Genomic DNA, 13,907 nt, shown 5'->3' with positions numbered 1-13,907 from the left:
GCTCTGTCCCTGGGGGTTAGGCATGCACTCCAAACAATAGGGATGTTCCTTAGGGTACAAAGAATAAGTATGCAAAGTTTCAAGATGATACGTTAAGAAATGCGGCCTGTTTGCAGACGACAAACAAACAAATACAAGAAACGGGCGTGGTTCTGTCCCTGGGGGTCGGAATTCACCAAAAACAATAGGGATCATCCTCAGGTTGATAAGGAATAAGTATGTAAAGTTGCAAGATGATCACTTAAGAATTGTGGCCTGTAGGCGACACACAGACACATAGACAGGGGCAACAGCAATATAGATTCACATTCATAATGTGGACGTATAAAAATGAATATCTTATACCAAATTCCAACTCTTAAGGGTTCTTTTACGTTCATGCCAATGTGTACACCGTGGACGTATAAAAATAAATATCTTATACCAAATTCCAACTCTTAAGGGTTCTTTTACGTTCATGCCAATGTGTACACCAGACCTCCGTTTTTCATCCAATCCACCACCATAATGGAACACACCGGGCTTCAAGGTCAGCGAGCCAATGTCTTACTCGAAGAGCCACCGCAGCTCCCAAATGATGACTTTACAAAGAGTAAAAAATAAGAAAGTCTCCAAGTTGCATATTTAAAGATGTTTTTATTTTATATGGCAGGAAATATAGTAGTAATATAGTTTTATCATCTTTATATTTAAAACATACAAACTACTGTTTTTCTTATCATATATTTAATAGGATGAAAGCCCTGACTTAGTCATGTTCCTATTACAATTCACTATCTACATATAGAATGAAAACAAGACAAACGTCGAAACAAAAAAAACAAAAAAAAACAGAACCTAGAGTTGTGAACTACTGATGCTTCAACGATTTCCATTCCAAATTATTCTAATTATCTACCATTGTATTACATTCTAATTATCTTGACCATCTTTCGCGAAACTTATAAATATAATCTAAACATCTCTTGATCATTTTTCACAAAGTTTATTAACTAATCTCTTGATCATTTTTCATAAAGTTTATAAACTAATCTGAACATTTCTTGATCATCTTTAACAAAGTTTATAAAATAAATCCCTGGGTGCAACAGAATCAATTTAGTTTGAATCCATTGAATCCAGAACATTTTTTTCTTAATTAATTTAGCACTGATGTATGTTGGGCATGAGGCAGGGTATACATAATCTTTCCATAACATCTGATACCACTTCCGATATAAGTTCAAATAAATAAAAAAAAGGTGTTGAATTAAATTGATCTGATCTGTGTTATTTTGTTTAAAATGAAATGAAATGGGGTTTAACGTCCTACTGTTCTGCTCCTATGCTGGGCTAATGAAGACGGGCATACGCCATACAGTGTGCTATGAGGGAAATTTTGCCCGAGCAGCGGCAGTATCACCTACTCTTATATCGAATTCCAACTGCCAAGAGATCTTTTACGTGCATTCCAATGTATACACGGGACCTCAGTTTTTTGTCTCATCCGAAGGACTAGACAGCTGTCCTTGTCAGGCCCTCCGTCCTGCATCACTGACAAGGGGGAACCACGCCGGAAAATTGGGATGAACTTTCTCGGCCAGTTATTTTGTTTAGTACATAATTACATTTTTTAGGGTTATTATGCCAGAATTGTTCATATTTCAAAACACTGACTGAATCTACAGGCATAAAAGAAAGAGAGAGAGAAATGGGGTTTAACATCCACTCGACACAAACTATGTCATTTCGGGACTAACACATGGTTCAATTTTATTTCAATAAATCGCTTGCACGTTGGGGTCTTTAGCAGTGGGAGGAAACCAGAGGACCCGGATAAAAACCCACAAGGTTGGACAGGCTACCCTACTCCTTTTCACGTACAACTGGAGGGAATTGAAACCATGCCAGTTGAACCAATGACAGATCTTATGATACAGCGCGCACATGCTAACCATTCAGCCATCCAACCCCTCCTACGGGCATAAAATTTTATCAGTAGAATGATATTCATCTAAAACAATTCAATCTAATATACACTTTTATTTCTCGCCTTAATCACAGAAATCGTGTCAATTCAATTTTACATGAAGTCTGTTCAAGATAAGTTTATAAACTTGTGAATAATGATTACCAGATGACCATTTCTATCAATGATCTTGATCTATCATTACAGCTTTTGAAGCCTGAATTTCTATTTTTCATAATCTTAACATAAAATAAATCACTATAAATAGCATACAATTTATTCACTCAACTTATTTCTGTAGCTGCAGATAATCAGGACAAATTCATCAGAACAAATTGCAGATCATCAGAACAAATGGCAGATCATCAGAACAAATTGCAGATCATCAGAACAAATTTCAAATCAAAAACAAATTGTGCTAACATGATATTACGCAGTATATTTTATGCGAACTGTTTATAAATTTACGTAAACATACAAACAAATAATAAAGCATCCACCTTTCACAAATGCTGGCATAATAATATATACTTTGTTATTGCAATATATTTTATTTAAAAATAGCATTACTAGAGAAATAAATTATGCTTAAATATATGTATGTTGTTGATTGTTCTTATAGACATAGGCAATATACAGTCACCATGACTGATACAGTAGTGAAATATACAGTAACCATGACTACATAAAGTAGTGAAATATACAGTCACCATGACCACATAAGGTATTGACATATACATTCACCATGACTCATACAGTAGTGAAATATACAGTCACCACGACTACATAAAGTAGTGAAATATACAGTCAACATGACTACATAAAGTAGTGAAATATACAGTCACCATGACCACATAAAGTATTTAATGAGTAGCCCAAAACCAGATAATTTCTCGACAAAAAAATTAAATCTCTGAAAAATCGATTGAAAGCAAAAATTGTTATTTTAAGAATGGTAATTTACAATTGAATCTTAGGAGATTTAATTTCTGTGATTGCAAGTCAAATTCTTCACCATTTATTGTATTATGTATTTTATTGACAGATTAATGTTATTTTTTTTAAATTATCAATACAGCAACCACAATAGAGATATTAAAATATAATTTACAATCGTTACATAAATAAACAAAATATCCACGTGATCAAGCTTATAACGTATTGTGCAGAAATTCCAACAATTGTGGTTGTTCAAATGACAGGATTCGGTTTGGCTACATCTACGGTCAGTCGACTTCATTGCAAACGTTTGTGAAACTACTCCTTGGTTTTGACTGTATATTTTTGTTCACACCTGGTCTCCAACAGCTTTGAATCATTCAAATAAAATATATCTGATATATTTAAAATAATATCAACTCAGTAATAACTCTTTAATATATCGTCGTCAAAAACAACGGGAGATTTTATCGCATCTGGATCTGACAAATTATTTACAAATATAGCAATGTACACATTCGTATATACTTTAACAATTTACATATATTTACACAATATTATATTATATCTTATAAACAAACATCTTCACAGTGTTAAGGGTCATTCAACTATCTTCTAATACCTTGACTGAGTTAGCCATCTTTGTTACATGGTAGAGTGAAAAATATTTTGAAAGAAATCAAATTCTCAATCCCAAGTAAACTTCAGAATTTCTGGTGACAAAGCATGTGGCATATGAATACAATACTATCTTGACCATTTTCCTGCATTCAAATATGTCACATTTATTCTCTCGCTATACATGTTATCGGGAATGGCAGAACTCTATTCCATGTCACATGATTGCAATTCTGTTAATTTTGACTTGGACCTCATTGATATGTATTTAATTATACTGTTTCTGTCATCATTTGTTGCACCATTTAAAATCCATGTAAAATCACACAGATTTGTCATTTTGCATTTGTGAAATTAAAATTTCATTGTATTCAGTATAACAATATAGTCGGTCAACGCAGTCAAGGTGTCAGATGTTTGTAATAACACCCGGACATCATGAAGATGAAAACAAAGGGATTAAGATTTTAGTTTTAATCTATTTAAAACAAAATGAAAACTTCTTAAAGATTAAAATAACAAATTGCTTTAACAAGTTTACAAAAAATTAATCAAATAATACAATTTCTTCTTTTAAAAGCAACATTAAAAACATCAAGGTTTACAAACACTTGTGCATAAGAGAAGTTTTAAATATTGTTCAAATAATAAAAGCAATTAAAAAATTAAAATTTTAATAACTTCACTAGGACGTCACTACAAACACAGAGGGGTTTTAATATAAGGTGGGGGTCACCATGACAACATCCAATGTTCTATTGAAGTCCTTCTGTATAGTCAGGTCCCTGTACAATGTGGATTAAAGAGAGAGAGAGAGAGAAATGGGCTTTAACGTCCACACAAACTAGGTCATTTCGGGACTAACATGGTTCAATTTTATTTCAATAATATGTAGTGGGGGAAAACAGAGGACCCAGAGAAAGCCCACAAGATTGGACAGGCAACCCTACTCCTTGTCATGTATAACCGGGGAATCAAAACCACACCAGTTGACCCAACGACAGACCTTATGATACAGCACGCATGTGCTAACCATTCGGCCATCCAACCTGCCCACAATGTGGATGAAGTCAGTAGACCCAATATCTGTGTTATAGTAAAGCCCTGGTTTATTTCTAATTTAACTTTAAAACAATGAGATTTATTAAAAAACAAAAATGATCCCCATAAAAAAAAAAAGCAATCATAAATTAAACAAAGAATGAAATTTACACAAAGCACTTTTAGCAGTATGGAAGCGAGATTTCTACATTAATAAGCGTAATTATAAAGCAGTTTCTTCAGGTCGCCTGTCTCCCGAAGAATCATCTTCATCCTCGGATATCGGATCCATTTCTCCGATTACATGTTGACTTCCATCGTATCTGACCTGATCCTTACATTCCTCTTTTAACTTCATCAGAAGTCGTCGCAGATCACGGTTATTTGGCGCCAGTGAAAGGGCCTGTTTAAGGTCCTGCATGGCTTCGGGATACTGTCTAATATCACGTTTAGCTCTGGCTCTAGCGTAAAAAGCTTCGAAAGATTTAGGTTTCAATTCCAGAGCCCGGGTAGCAAGTTCTATAGATGCTCCTAGTTCCTGAAATTATAAATAGAAAGAAATGAAAGAATTGATGAAACTAATGTAACTACTATATGTTAAACCACTGATCGTTATTTGAGGTATTGTTAATCCCTTGCCTACTACAATAGTGTGATACTTGAATCTGTAAAAGAAATATCGTTTCAGTATTTACCAAGATTCAATGAACTGAAAATAGGTAACATTCAGCATCCTCTGCAGACAGACAGAGAGAGAGAGAGAGAGAGAGGGTTTAACTAACCTCCCACACAAAACACAAACTAGGTCATTTCAATTTTATTTCAATAATTCACTTGCGGGTAGGGGTCTTTAGCAGTGGGAGGAAACAGGAGGACCCCGAGAAAACCCATGAGGTTGGACATGAGCCACTTGACTCAATGACGGACCTTATGATGCAACGTGCATGTGCTAACCATTCAAAGCATGGATATACGAGCGTAATATTGACAAGTTCATTGTCATAACTTCTGTAGATCCTCTTCCCCGGAAGTAATTAAAATTAGAGATTCGTACTTACCCCCTGTTTTCTCTTACACCTAGCCGAGTTTAATAAGAAAGTAATCTTTAACTCTTTAAATGTTCGAGCTTCTTCTCCTAATCCTTCTTTAGGGAATTTTTTCAAGGCATATTGATATCTCTGTGAAGCTTCTTTTACTCGATTTTTCTACAATAAAACATAAGTTAATCAACTGTAGTATCATATTATAATTCATAGGGTTATTAGTTTTATTATGTTTTTACCTATCTTCAGTCATATTTTTGCAAAAGACGTTTCAAGCTACATTAATTCTACTATCCCACCTATACCCAGTTACCGCTGGGATAAAGTCTCTTGTGACAGAAACAAGAATTCCACATTTAGTCGAATGGAGATCGAACATTTAACAGTGTCGTCACAAGTCTAGCTCCCCAAACGTCGTGTTATTACCAAAACTGGAAATACTGACTGGTTCCGATTTGTTTTTCCGTGTTTCTATTTATTTTATTAATACATATCCGTTACAAAGTTCAAATTGTCAGGCTCTAGTTTAGATATGCCTGACATTTTGTCAGGTAAAAATGTTATTTCCAGGCCTTCATTATGATCTGCAGACAAATTAAAAGGAAATGAAATGAAATAAGGTTTAATGTCCTACTGTTCTGCTTCTAAACTGGGCTAATGAAGACTGGCATACGCCATACAGTGTGCTATGAGGGAAATTTTGCCCGGGCAGCAGTGCTACGGCCTACTCTTATATCAAATTCCAACTGCCAGGGGATCTTTTACATGCAAGCCAATGTGTACACAGGACTTCAGTTTTTCGTCCCATCCAAACGACTAGACAGCTGTCCTTGTCAAGCCCTCTGTCCTGCATCACTGACAAGGGGAAACCATGCTGGGAAATCTGGATGAACTATCTCAGCCAATGTTGCAGACAAAGTAATAATGTGAATTAATTGATGTAATGAATTGAGTAAGAACTAACCTTGTATAATATATTACCATCTTCCATTAATTTATTCAATAATAAAAGAAGAACATCAGTTTTACCAGCAGCCATTTCCCACGTTTCTGGACCTGGAAATAAAACAAACATAAGAAATTTGGATATAGATGTTATTACTATATTTTGGTTATTAAATTCTTTGATTTAGGTTAACATAAAGTATTGAATTAGGTTGATCTCGATTTTTCGTTCTGTCTAAACAACCAGGCAGACTGTCCTTGTCAGCCCAACATAAGCCACGACAGATTAGTGAGAAATGGACTGCAAAAATCTAGAAGATTTATCTCAGAAGTGATTTGAACTCTGGTGATTTTAATTGACAGGCCAGTACCCTAACTTGTGACCAATGCAGATCCCAGGGCCAGTTTGAAGGTAAAGGGAATTAAAAGTATAACAATTTTTTTCTTACCTAATTTAGCACCTTTCCTCAGGAAACAGATAATAACGGATGTATTTCGACAACCAATGGCTCGATCTAACGGCCTCATACCATTGACGTCTACATGTTCTATCTGTGCTCCTTGATCTATTAAATATTGTACCACTTGATCATCTCCGTGAAACGCGGCGAGATGGAGCGGGGTACGATTACTCTTGTCAACATGTTGTATCTGAGCACCACGCTCGTGTAGAGTTTTAACGATGTGTAGGTGACCCTTTAAACAGCCCCAACACAATGCCGTTAAACCTTCTTTATCCATTAAATTATACTGAGCACCTAGAATATACAGAAATAAATATAAAAGTACTGTAACTTATATAATTAATCACATTCTAAACATTTGAGAAAGGATCTAAAAAAGAGCCGTTCCCAGATATATCTTAGTAAATGAATCTTTATGTTAGGACTGTAAAACCAAATGCATCGGAAGTTAAGATTGTATTGGAGTATGAAGTAGAATGAACCAAATATTTATCTATTTACATAATTTATATAGCATAGATAAACTATTCAAATGATCTCAACAAATATAGTATAAAATACTGTTGTATAAAAATAAGTTTGAGCATACTATGGACCAGGAACGAAGCAAGACGTCATTGCCACCATCTTGGAATTGTGATGCCATATCAAACATAAAATTATGTCAATCAATGAAAAATTGTCAAAAAGTCAAGCATGCCAAGTATCATGTTGAAATACTTGAATTCAAGGAGCCTTAGGCTATTTTTTTTGGAATAGAGGTTCTCCAGTGAAGAAGAAGAACCAAGATGTGCAATGTTTAGGAGCCAGTTCCTGGTTTAAAAACTAGACTGGATAGAATTCGAATACTAACCTTTATGGAGAAGCATTTCAAGGACAGCTATATGACCTTCACTAGCAGCAATCATTAAAGGTGTTCGGCCATATTTATCCGTCTGTTCTATGGAGGCACCAAACTGTAATAACATGTCTGCTACTTCCCATCTACCAGCCTTTACAGCACATAATAAAGGGCTGAAAGATTTGGAATTAGGGGCGTGCATGTTCGCTCCTTCGTCTATTAGATATTCTACAATTTCCCGCTTACCATGACGACACGCTGCTGTTAAAGCTGAAATAATAATAAATTATTTTAAACTTTGATATGATATAAGTGAACATAAAAGAGAGAAATGGGGTTTAACGTCCACTCAACACATACTAACATATGGTTCAATTTTATTTCAATACTTCGCTTGCACGTAGGGGTCTTTAACAGTGGGAGGGAACCGGAGGAGCCAGAGAAAACCCACAGGGTTGGACATGCGACCCTATTCTTTGTCACGTGCAAGTGGGGAATCAAAACCATGCCACTTGACTTAATGACAGACTTTCTGATCCAACATGATGTGTTAAACATTCGGCCACTCACCCCCCCCTATAAGTGAACATAAACACTAAGGAGAGCCTCGCTTAGTCATTTGGGGAGGGAGAGAGAGAGAGAGATGGGGTTAATTGTCCACTCGACACAAACTAGGTCATTTCAGGACTAACAAATGGTTTAATGTTATTTCAATAATTTGCTTGCGCGTAGGGGTCTTTAGCAGTGGGAGGAAACCGGAGGACCCGGAGAAAACCCATGAGGTTGGACAGGCGACCCTACTCCTTGTCACGTACAACCGGGGATTCGAAACCATACCAGTTGACTCAATGACAGGCTTTATAATACAGCGCGCACGTGCTAACCATTCGGCCATCCAACCCCCCCCCCCCCATTTGGGGAGGACAAAAAAATTGAAGTCTACTCGCTTGCACATTGGCATGAACGTAAAGATAATATAGAGTAGGCAAAATCCCTGCTGCCTTGTTAAAATTCTCCTCTCCAGCATTGTACAAGTGGCCACAGAAAAAAAACCTAGGTTAGTCTCAAAACATTGTAACTCTAATTGTTTAGTCTCCATTATAAAATTGGGATCTTAAACCAAAATAAGGGGACATAAAACTGCTGACACTTTCATTTAAACTATGGAGGATTTCATTATAATATAATAATTCTCAATTTATAGCGCAACAATACTTTATGTCAGTTTCTATTGCACTTTTCAAGTTTCAACAAATTCATTCACTGTACATGACTGATTGAGCGTAGAATATCTGTCAGCTGTTTGAAATCAATATTGTATCTTATATATGACAATATTGTATCGTATCTATGACAATGTACATACACTTACCTGTTTCTTCTAGATATGTATCAGGTAAATCTAAACCTTTACCATCTGTACTATGTAGTAAATATTCACAGATCTATAATATACAATAATAACTATATTCATATCTCTATAATCCACACCATAGCCATAAAGAGTGTCTGGTCAACTGCTGACATGGTCGTCATTTTGTTACCCAATAAAAATTTAGAGAGAGAGTGAGAAATGGGGTTTAACGTCCACTCAACACAAACTAGGTCATTTCAGGACTAACACATGGTTCAATCTTATTTCAATAATTCACTTGCATGTAGGGGTCTTTAGCAATGGGAGCAAACCGGAGGACCCGGTGAAAACCCACGAGATTGGACAGGCAACCCTACTCCTTGTCACGTACAACCAGGTTAATTGAAACCACATAAGTTGACTCAATGACAGACCTTATCATACAGCGTGGCAAGGAACAACATACTGTCTAGTCACGGAACGAAAAACTGAGGTCTATTTTGGCGTCTTCATTAGCCTGGTTGGGGCTGAAAGAAGAATGTTAAACCCCATTTTATTTCCTTTTTTTGGGGGGAAAAGATACTTGGTTGCTATACTTACATGTTTATTACCCGAAGCTGCACCAGTAACAAAAGCCTGATGTATAGCCTCACTCTTGGTTGGTTCCCCGTCATACGGCGTCCAGTCATACTTCAATAAATAATCTAACACCTTCAGGTTACCATGTATAGCAGCATGTACCACCGAACATTGACCAGAATTATCCACTAATGATATCTAAAAATATACCACAAAGACAGTTGAGTAAAATCTTTTAAGGGGTTTATTTTATTTGATTTTGTTTTCTTAATTAAATAATTAACTTGAGTATATGTTACAATGAATTAAATAATTAACTTGAGTATATGTTACAATGGATTAAGATGTAAAAAACTAGTTATTATCTGAAAATGCAAAGATAATCAGCTGCCTAAATACTTTTCAACTAAATCCAATCTGAACCTGACAAAGGGAGATAATTACAGTTAGAGACAAAATTGGTTTTATTGGCAGACTAGCTACCTTCATATATATATATATATATATATAGAGAGAGAGAGAGAGAGAAATGGGGTGTAACGTCCACTTGACACAAACTACCTTGGACTAACATATGGTTCAATTTTATTTCAAAAATTTGCTTGCGCGTAGGGGTCTTTAGCAGTGGGAGGAAACCAGAGGACCCGGAGAAAACCCACGAGGTTGCACAGGCGACCCTACTCCTTGTCACGTACAACTGGGGAATCGAAACCACGCCAGTTGACTCAATGACAGAACTTTTACAGCGCGCAAGTGCTAACCATTCAACCATCTAACCCCCCTTACCTGCATAGAGAATCTGTCATGTCTCTATAGAAATCAAGTCCAACATACTGGTTTTGATTTCTATGATAAATGCATCAAGACTGAAGATGCAATATTTTTGTTAAAGGGAGATAATTAAATTTAAACACAAAATATGCTCAAACTACCGGTACTTTTATATAGAAATTATCAGGTTTCTATGTAAATCAAATCTACAATTCTGGTTGTTAGTGCTGAAACTATATTTAATGTGTTACATTGACTTACCCTTGCATTTCTTTCACATAACAGTTGAACGATATCCTCATTACCCTCGGAGGCTGCGTAACATAACGCTGACATGCCAATATCAGATACAGCATTGATATCAGCGTTAAACTCTAATAACAGTTCCACCATATCGGGAAAATCTTCCTTACTAGCGATACATAAAATAGGTCCGCTGTTTAAATAAGCGGTTCTAGCATTAGGATTGGCACCTGACAGTAAAATTAACCTTGATACCTGTATAAATATAAAACACAATATTAAATGTTACTTTGATATTTTCACAATTTCTGTTGAAACTTGAATTACATAAAATAGTTTTAAATATCTCATGGGCAGATGCAGAAAGCCAAGGGCTGTGGGAATGTTTGGGGTAGACATTGATGGGAAGACATTGATGTTCTTGTTTCACTGTTGAGTTCGAGGAGAAGGTGAGGGTATCTCTGAACATCACATTTTGATTCTATGGTCCATCTTTATAAAATGTAAGTAAGAAAGAGAGAGAGAGAGAGAGGGAGATTTAACATCAACTTGACACAAACTAGGTCATTTTGGGACTAATATATATGGTTCCATTTTATTTCAATAAAATCCCTTAGCAGTGGGAGGAAACCGTAACGACCCAGAGGAAACCCATGAGGTAGGACAGGCAACCCTACTCCTCATCACATACAACCGTGGAATCGAAACAATGCCAGTTGACTCAATGACAGACCTTATCATACAGCGTGCACTCGCTAACCATTTGGCCATCCACCCCCCGAATTTTATTTTTTTTAAAAGAAAGGTCTGTTGAACCATTTCATCTTGCATCAACAGTATTATGATCATAATTTCTTTGAAAGGCATTTAGTAATTGAACATATTAACACAAGAGTTTATGTTAAAAAATATAACCATTGTCGAAACGTTGCCAGAAGTATATCTTTTAAGTAACTTGTATTTCATATAATTCTGTCATGTGTTATTCTCATCCAGTTACTAAATGCCACTTTAACAGTTTTCCAACATTACCTTGATATTGGGTGAGAAGAGATTACGTTGACAAGTTAATGCAGCACTAAGATTTTTGGAGGACATGAGCATCCAGAACGCCTGCATGTCTCGAGATGAATAACCTCTCTGTTTACTCAAATTCTTGTAGATGTGAGCCTTGAGGATATGATGTCCTAGCTCGATCGTTTTATCTGCTTCAAGAGGTGCCGTTACACGTGATAATCTGAAAGCCATCAGGGCATGTCCATTTCTGTAATAAATGGAAAAATAAAAATGATAAAAATCTGAATTTTTATCTGAATCTTCGTTAAATATGTAGATAATGACTAGCCATGCATTTAAGATTATATTTTATTTATGGATAACATTTTTTTGTTTAGAAACTGGATAATTAGACATGCATTTATTTCTTTTCTACAAGATTCTTCACTATCAAAAACTCTTCAGTTTGTTAGATATATTAAATTATCTAAATTACTATCTATATGGGTTTTTTTGTTTGTTCATTTATAAAATGTCTTTTAGTGAAAACATTAACAGACATGCAAAACAATTTAATGCACAAAATAATGAAGAGCAGATGTCGGACGTGAAGAATAGCAGATTGATTTGTGAGCGTATGATTATCTATCGTATATATATATATATAAGGCTTGGAGTCTATGCAAATGATGGGGTATATTAACCAATCAAAGTCTAGCAAAATTCACTTTTTCAATTAATGTGATATTGAAATACAATTAAATGAAAATTTGATCTGTTTTTTTTTTATTTTTTATTTTATTCGTGTTTAAATATTGGTTAGTCTACACTATATATAGATATCTAAATATTTAAACCATTATTTCATTTTAGCCAAGTGATTGGCTACAAATATTCTTGCCCTGATATGAGTGTCTTTTTCATTGGCTAACAGTACATGACAGGTCAGGTCAGGTCAATCGAACACAAATCTCTAAGATGATGTTAGACTCAACGATACCGTAAATGCAAATATAATTGAACTTGGAGTGTTGAAACATTTTCCTCATCCAACTGTTCAGTTTTTTTTTTGTCTTCTGCTTATATTTGGACTACAGTAAGATCTAACAACATCTTTCACAAGTTAAGGCTTAATTGACCTGACCTAGGCTTAACTGACCTGACCTATCACCTAGCCAATCTAAAGCTCCTTTGTAGGCCTATTAGGCAAGAATGGTTTTAAATGAACATATTGGCTTAAGCCAGAGTTCAAACCGCACAGAAAAGTAACAAGATGGTAGACAAATCGTTATGTAGGCTACCCCCCCCCCCCAAAAAAAAATATTTTCAAACACAAAGAAATAACAGATGTAGTTTCACTTTGCATGATCTAAACATAGTCATTTTTCATATTTAGAAGACATTTACAATTACATGTACAAGTTAGTCTGTCTAAGAATTATTCTAAATTAGATTATTATTTTCATATCAGTTGTTATCAGTGCGAATTTATCTAATGTAATCTCGCTAATTAGTGTTAGTTAAAAATAAAATTCTATCAGCAATTATATAGTGCATATTAACATTAATTATTACAATTATCGCTCTAAATAAATATTTCGTCTATATTTTGTTATTCTCAGCTGTTTTTATATTAGACACACTTGAAACAAACAAACAGATCACACAATAGGTGATGGTCAAATGATAAAACTACAAACTGTAAATAATACGGGATTAATAAAACTTAACTAAAACTCAAATATTGTCATATTATGAGATAACCCATTCTTGGTAACCTAGCGTCATTCAATAACAATATGACTCGAAGAATATGAGATCCTCAACGTTTCGGTTATTATTTTTGATCAGTAGTAAAACGCTGAGTTCTGTGGAGATGTTGCAGAGAATTATCAAATTACGAATTTACACAAATACTTGCTCAGGTAAAACATATTTTTAAAATTAATTTTCAAGGAGTGTAACAAAAACTTATGCAAAACACCTTAAAAAGCTTAGTACTAATTTCCACACTAAACCTATGAAAAGACTGCATAATTTTTTAGCTCAAGTCTTCAAAAATAATGCGTAGAAGTTGAACAGCTAAAATGACAATTTTGGTATTCAGATTCCTGGAGTCACTGTG

General features: G+C 35.0%; 1 protein-coding gene across 8 annotated transcripts in view; it reads right to left on the bottom strand.

Moving 5' to 3' along the window:
• Positions 1-616: 616 nt before the first annotated feature.
• LOC126822216 (protein TANC2) overlaps positions 617-13,907 on the bottom strand; it is a 246,533-nt gene continuing 233,242 nt past the window's right edge. For all 8 annotated transcript variants that reach the window (XM_056101390.1, XM_056101389.1, XM_056101387.1 and 5 more), the window contains 9 exons: positions 11,819-12,050; positions 10,805-11,041; positions 9,794-9,970; positions 9,212-9,284; positions 7,852-8,109; positions 6,984-7,292; positions 6,554-6,645; positions 5,605-5,751; positions 617-5,084 (listed from right to left, as the gene is read on the bottom strand). In XM_056101390.1, the coding sequence (XP_055957365.1) occupies positions 4,770-5,084; positions 5,605-5,751; positions 6,554-6,645; positions 6,984-7,292; positions 7,852-8,109; positions 9,212-9,284; positions 9,794-9,970; positions 10,805-11,041; positions 11,819-12,050 (1,840 nt within the window). In that variant the 3' untranslated portion in view covers positions 617-4,769. The remainder of the gene's footprint in view (positions 5,085-5,604; positions 5,752-6,553; positions 6,646-6,983; positions 7,293-7,851; positions 8,110-9,211; positions 9,285-9,793; positions 9,971-10,804; positions 11,042-11,818; positions 12,051-13,907) is intronic.

Source organism: Patella vulgata, chromosome 5 (assembly GCF_932274485.2).
Source record: "Patella vulgata chromosome 5, xgPatVulg1.2, whole genome shotgun sequence".
Lineage (NCBI taxonomy): Eukaryota > Metazoa > Mollusca > Gastropoda > Patellidae > Patella > Patella vulgata.
This window is presented reverse-complemented; position numbering and strand designations above follow the sequence as displayed.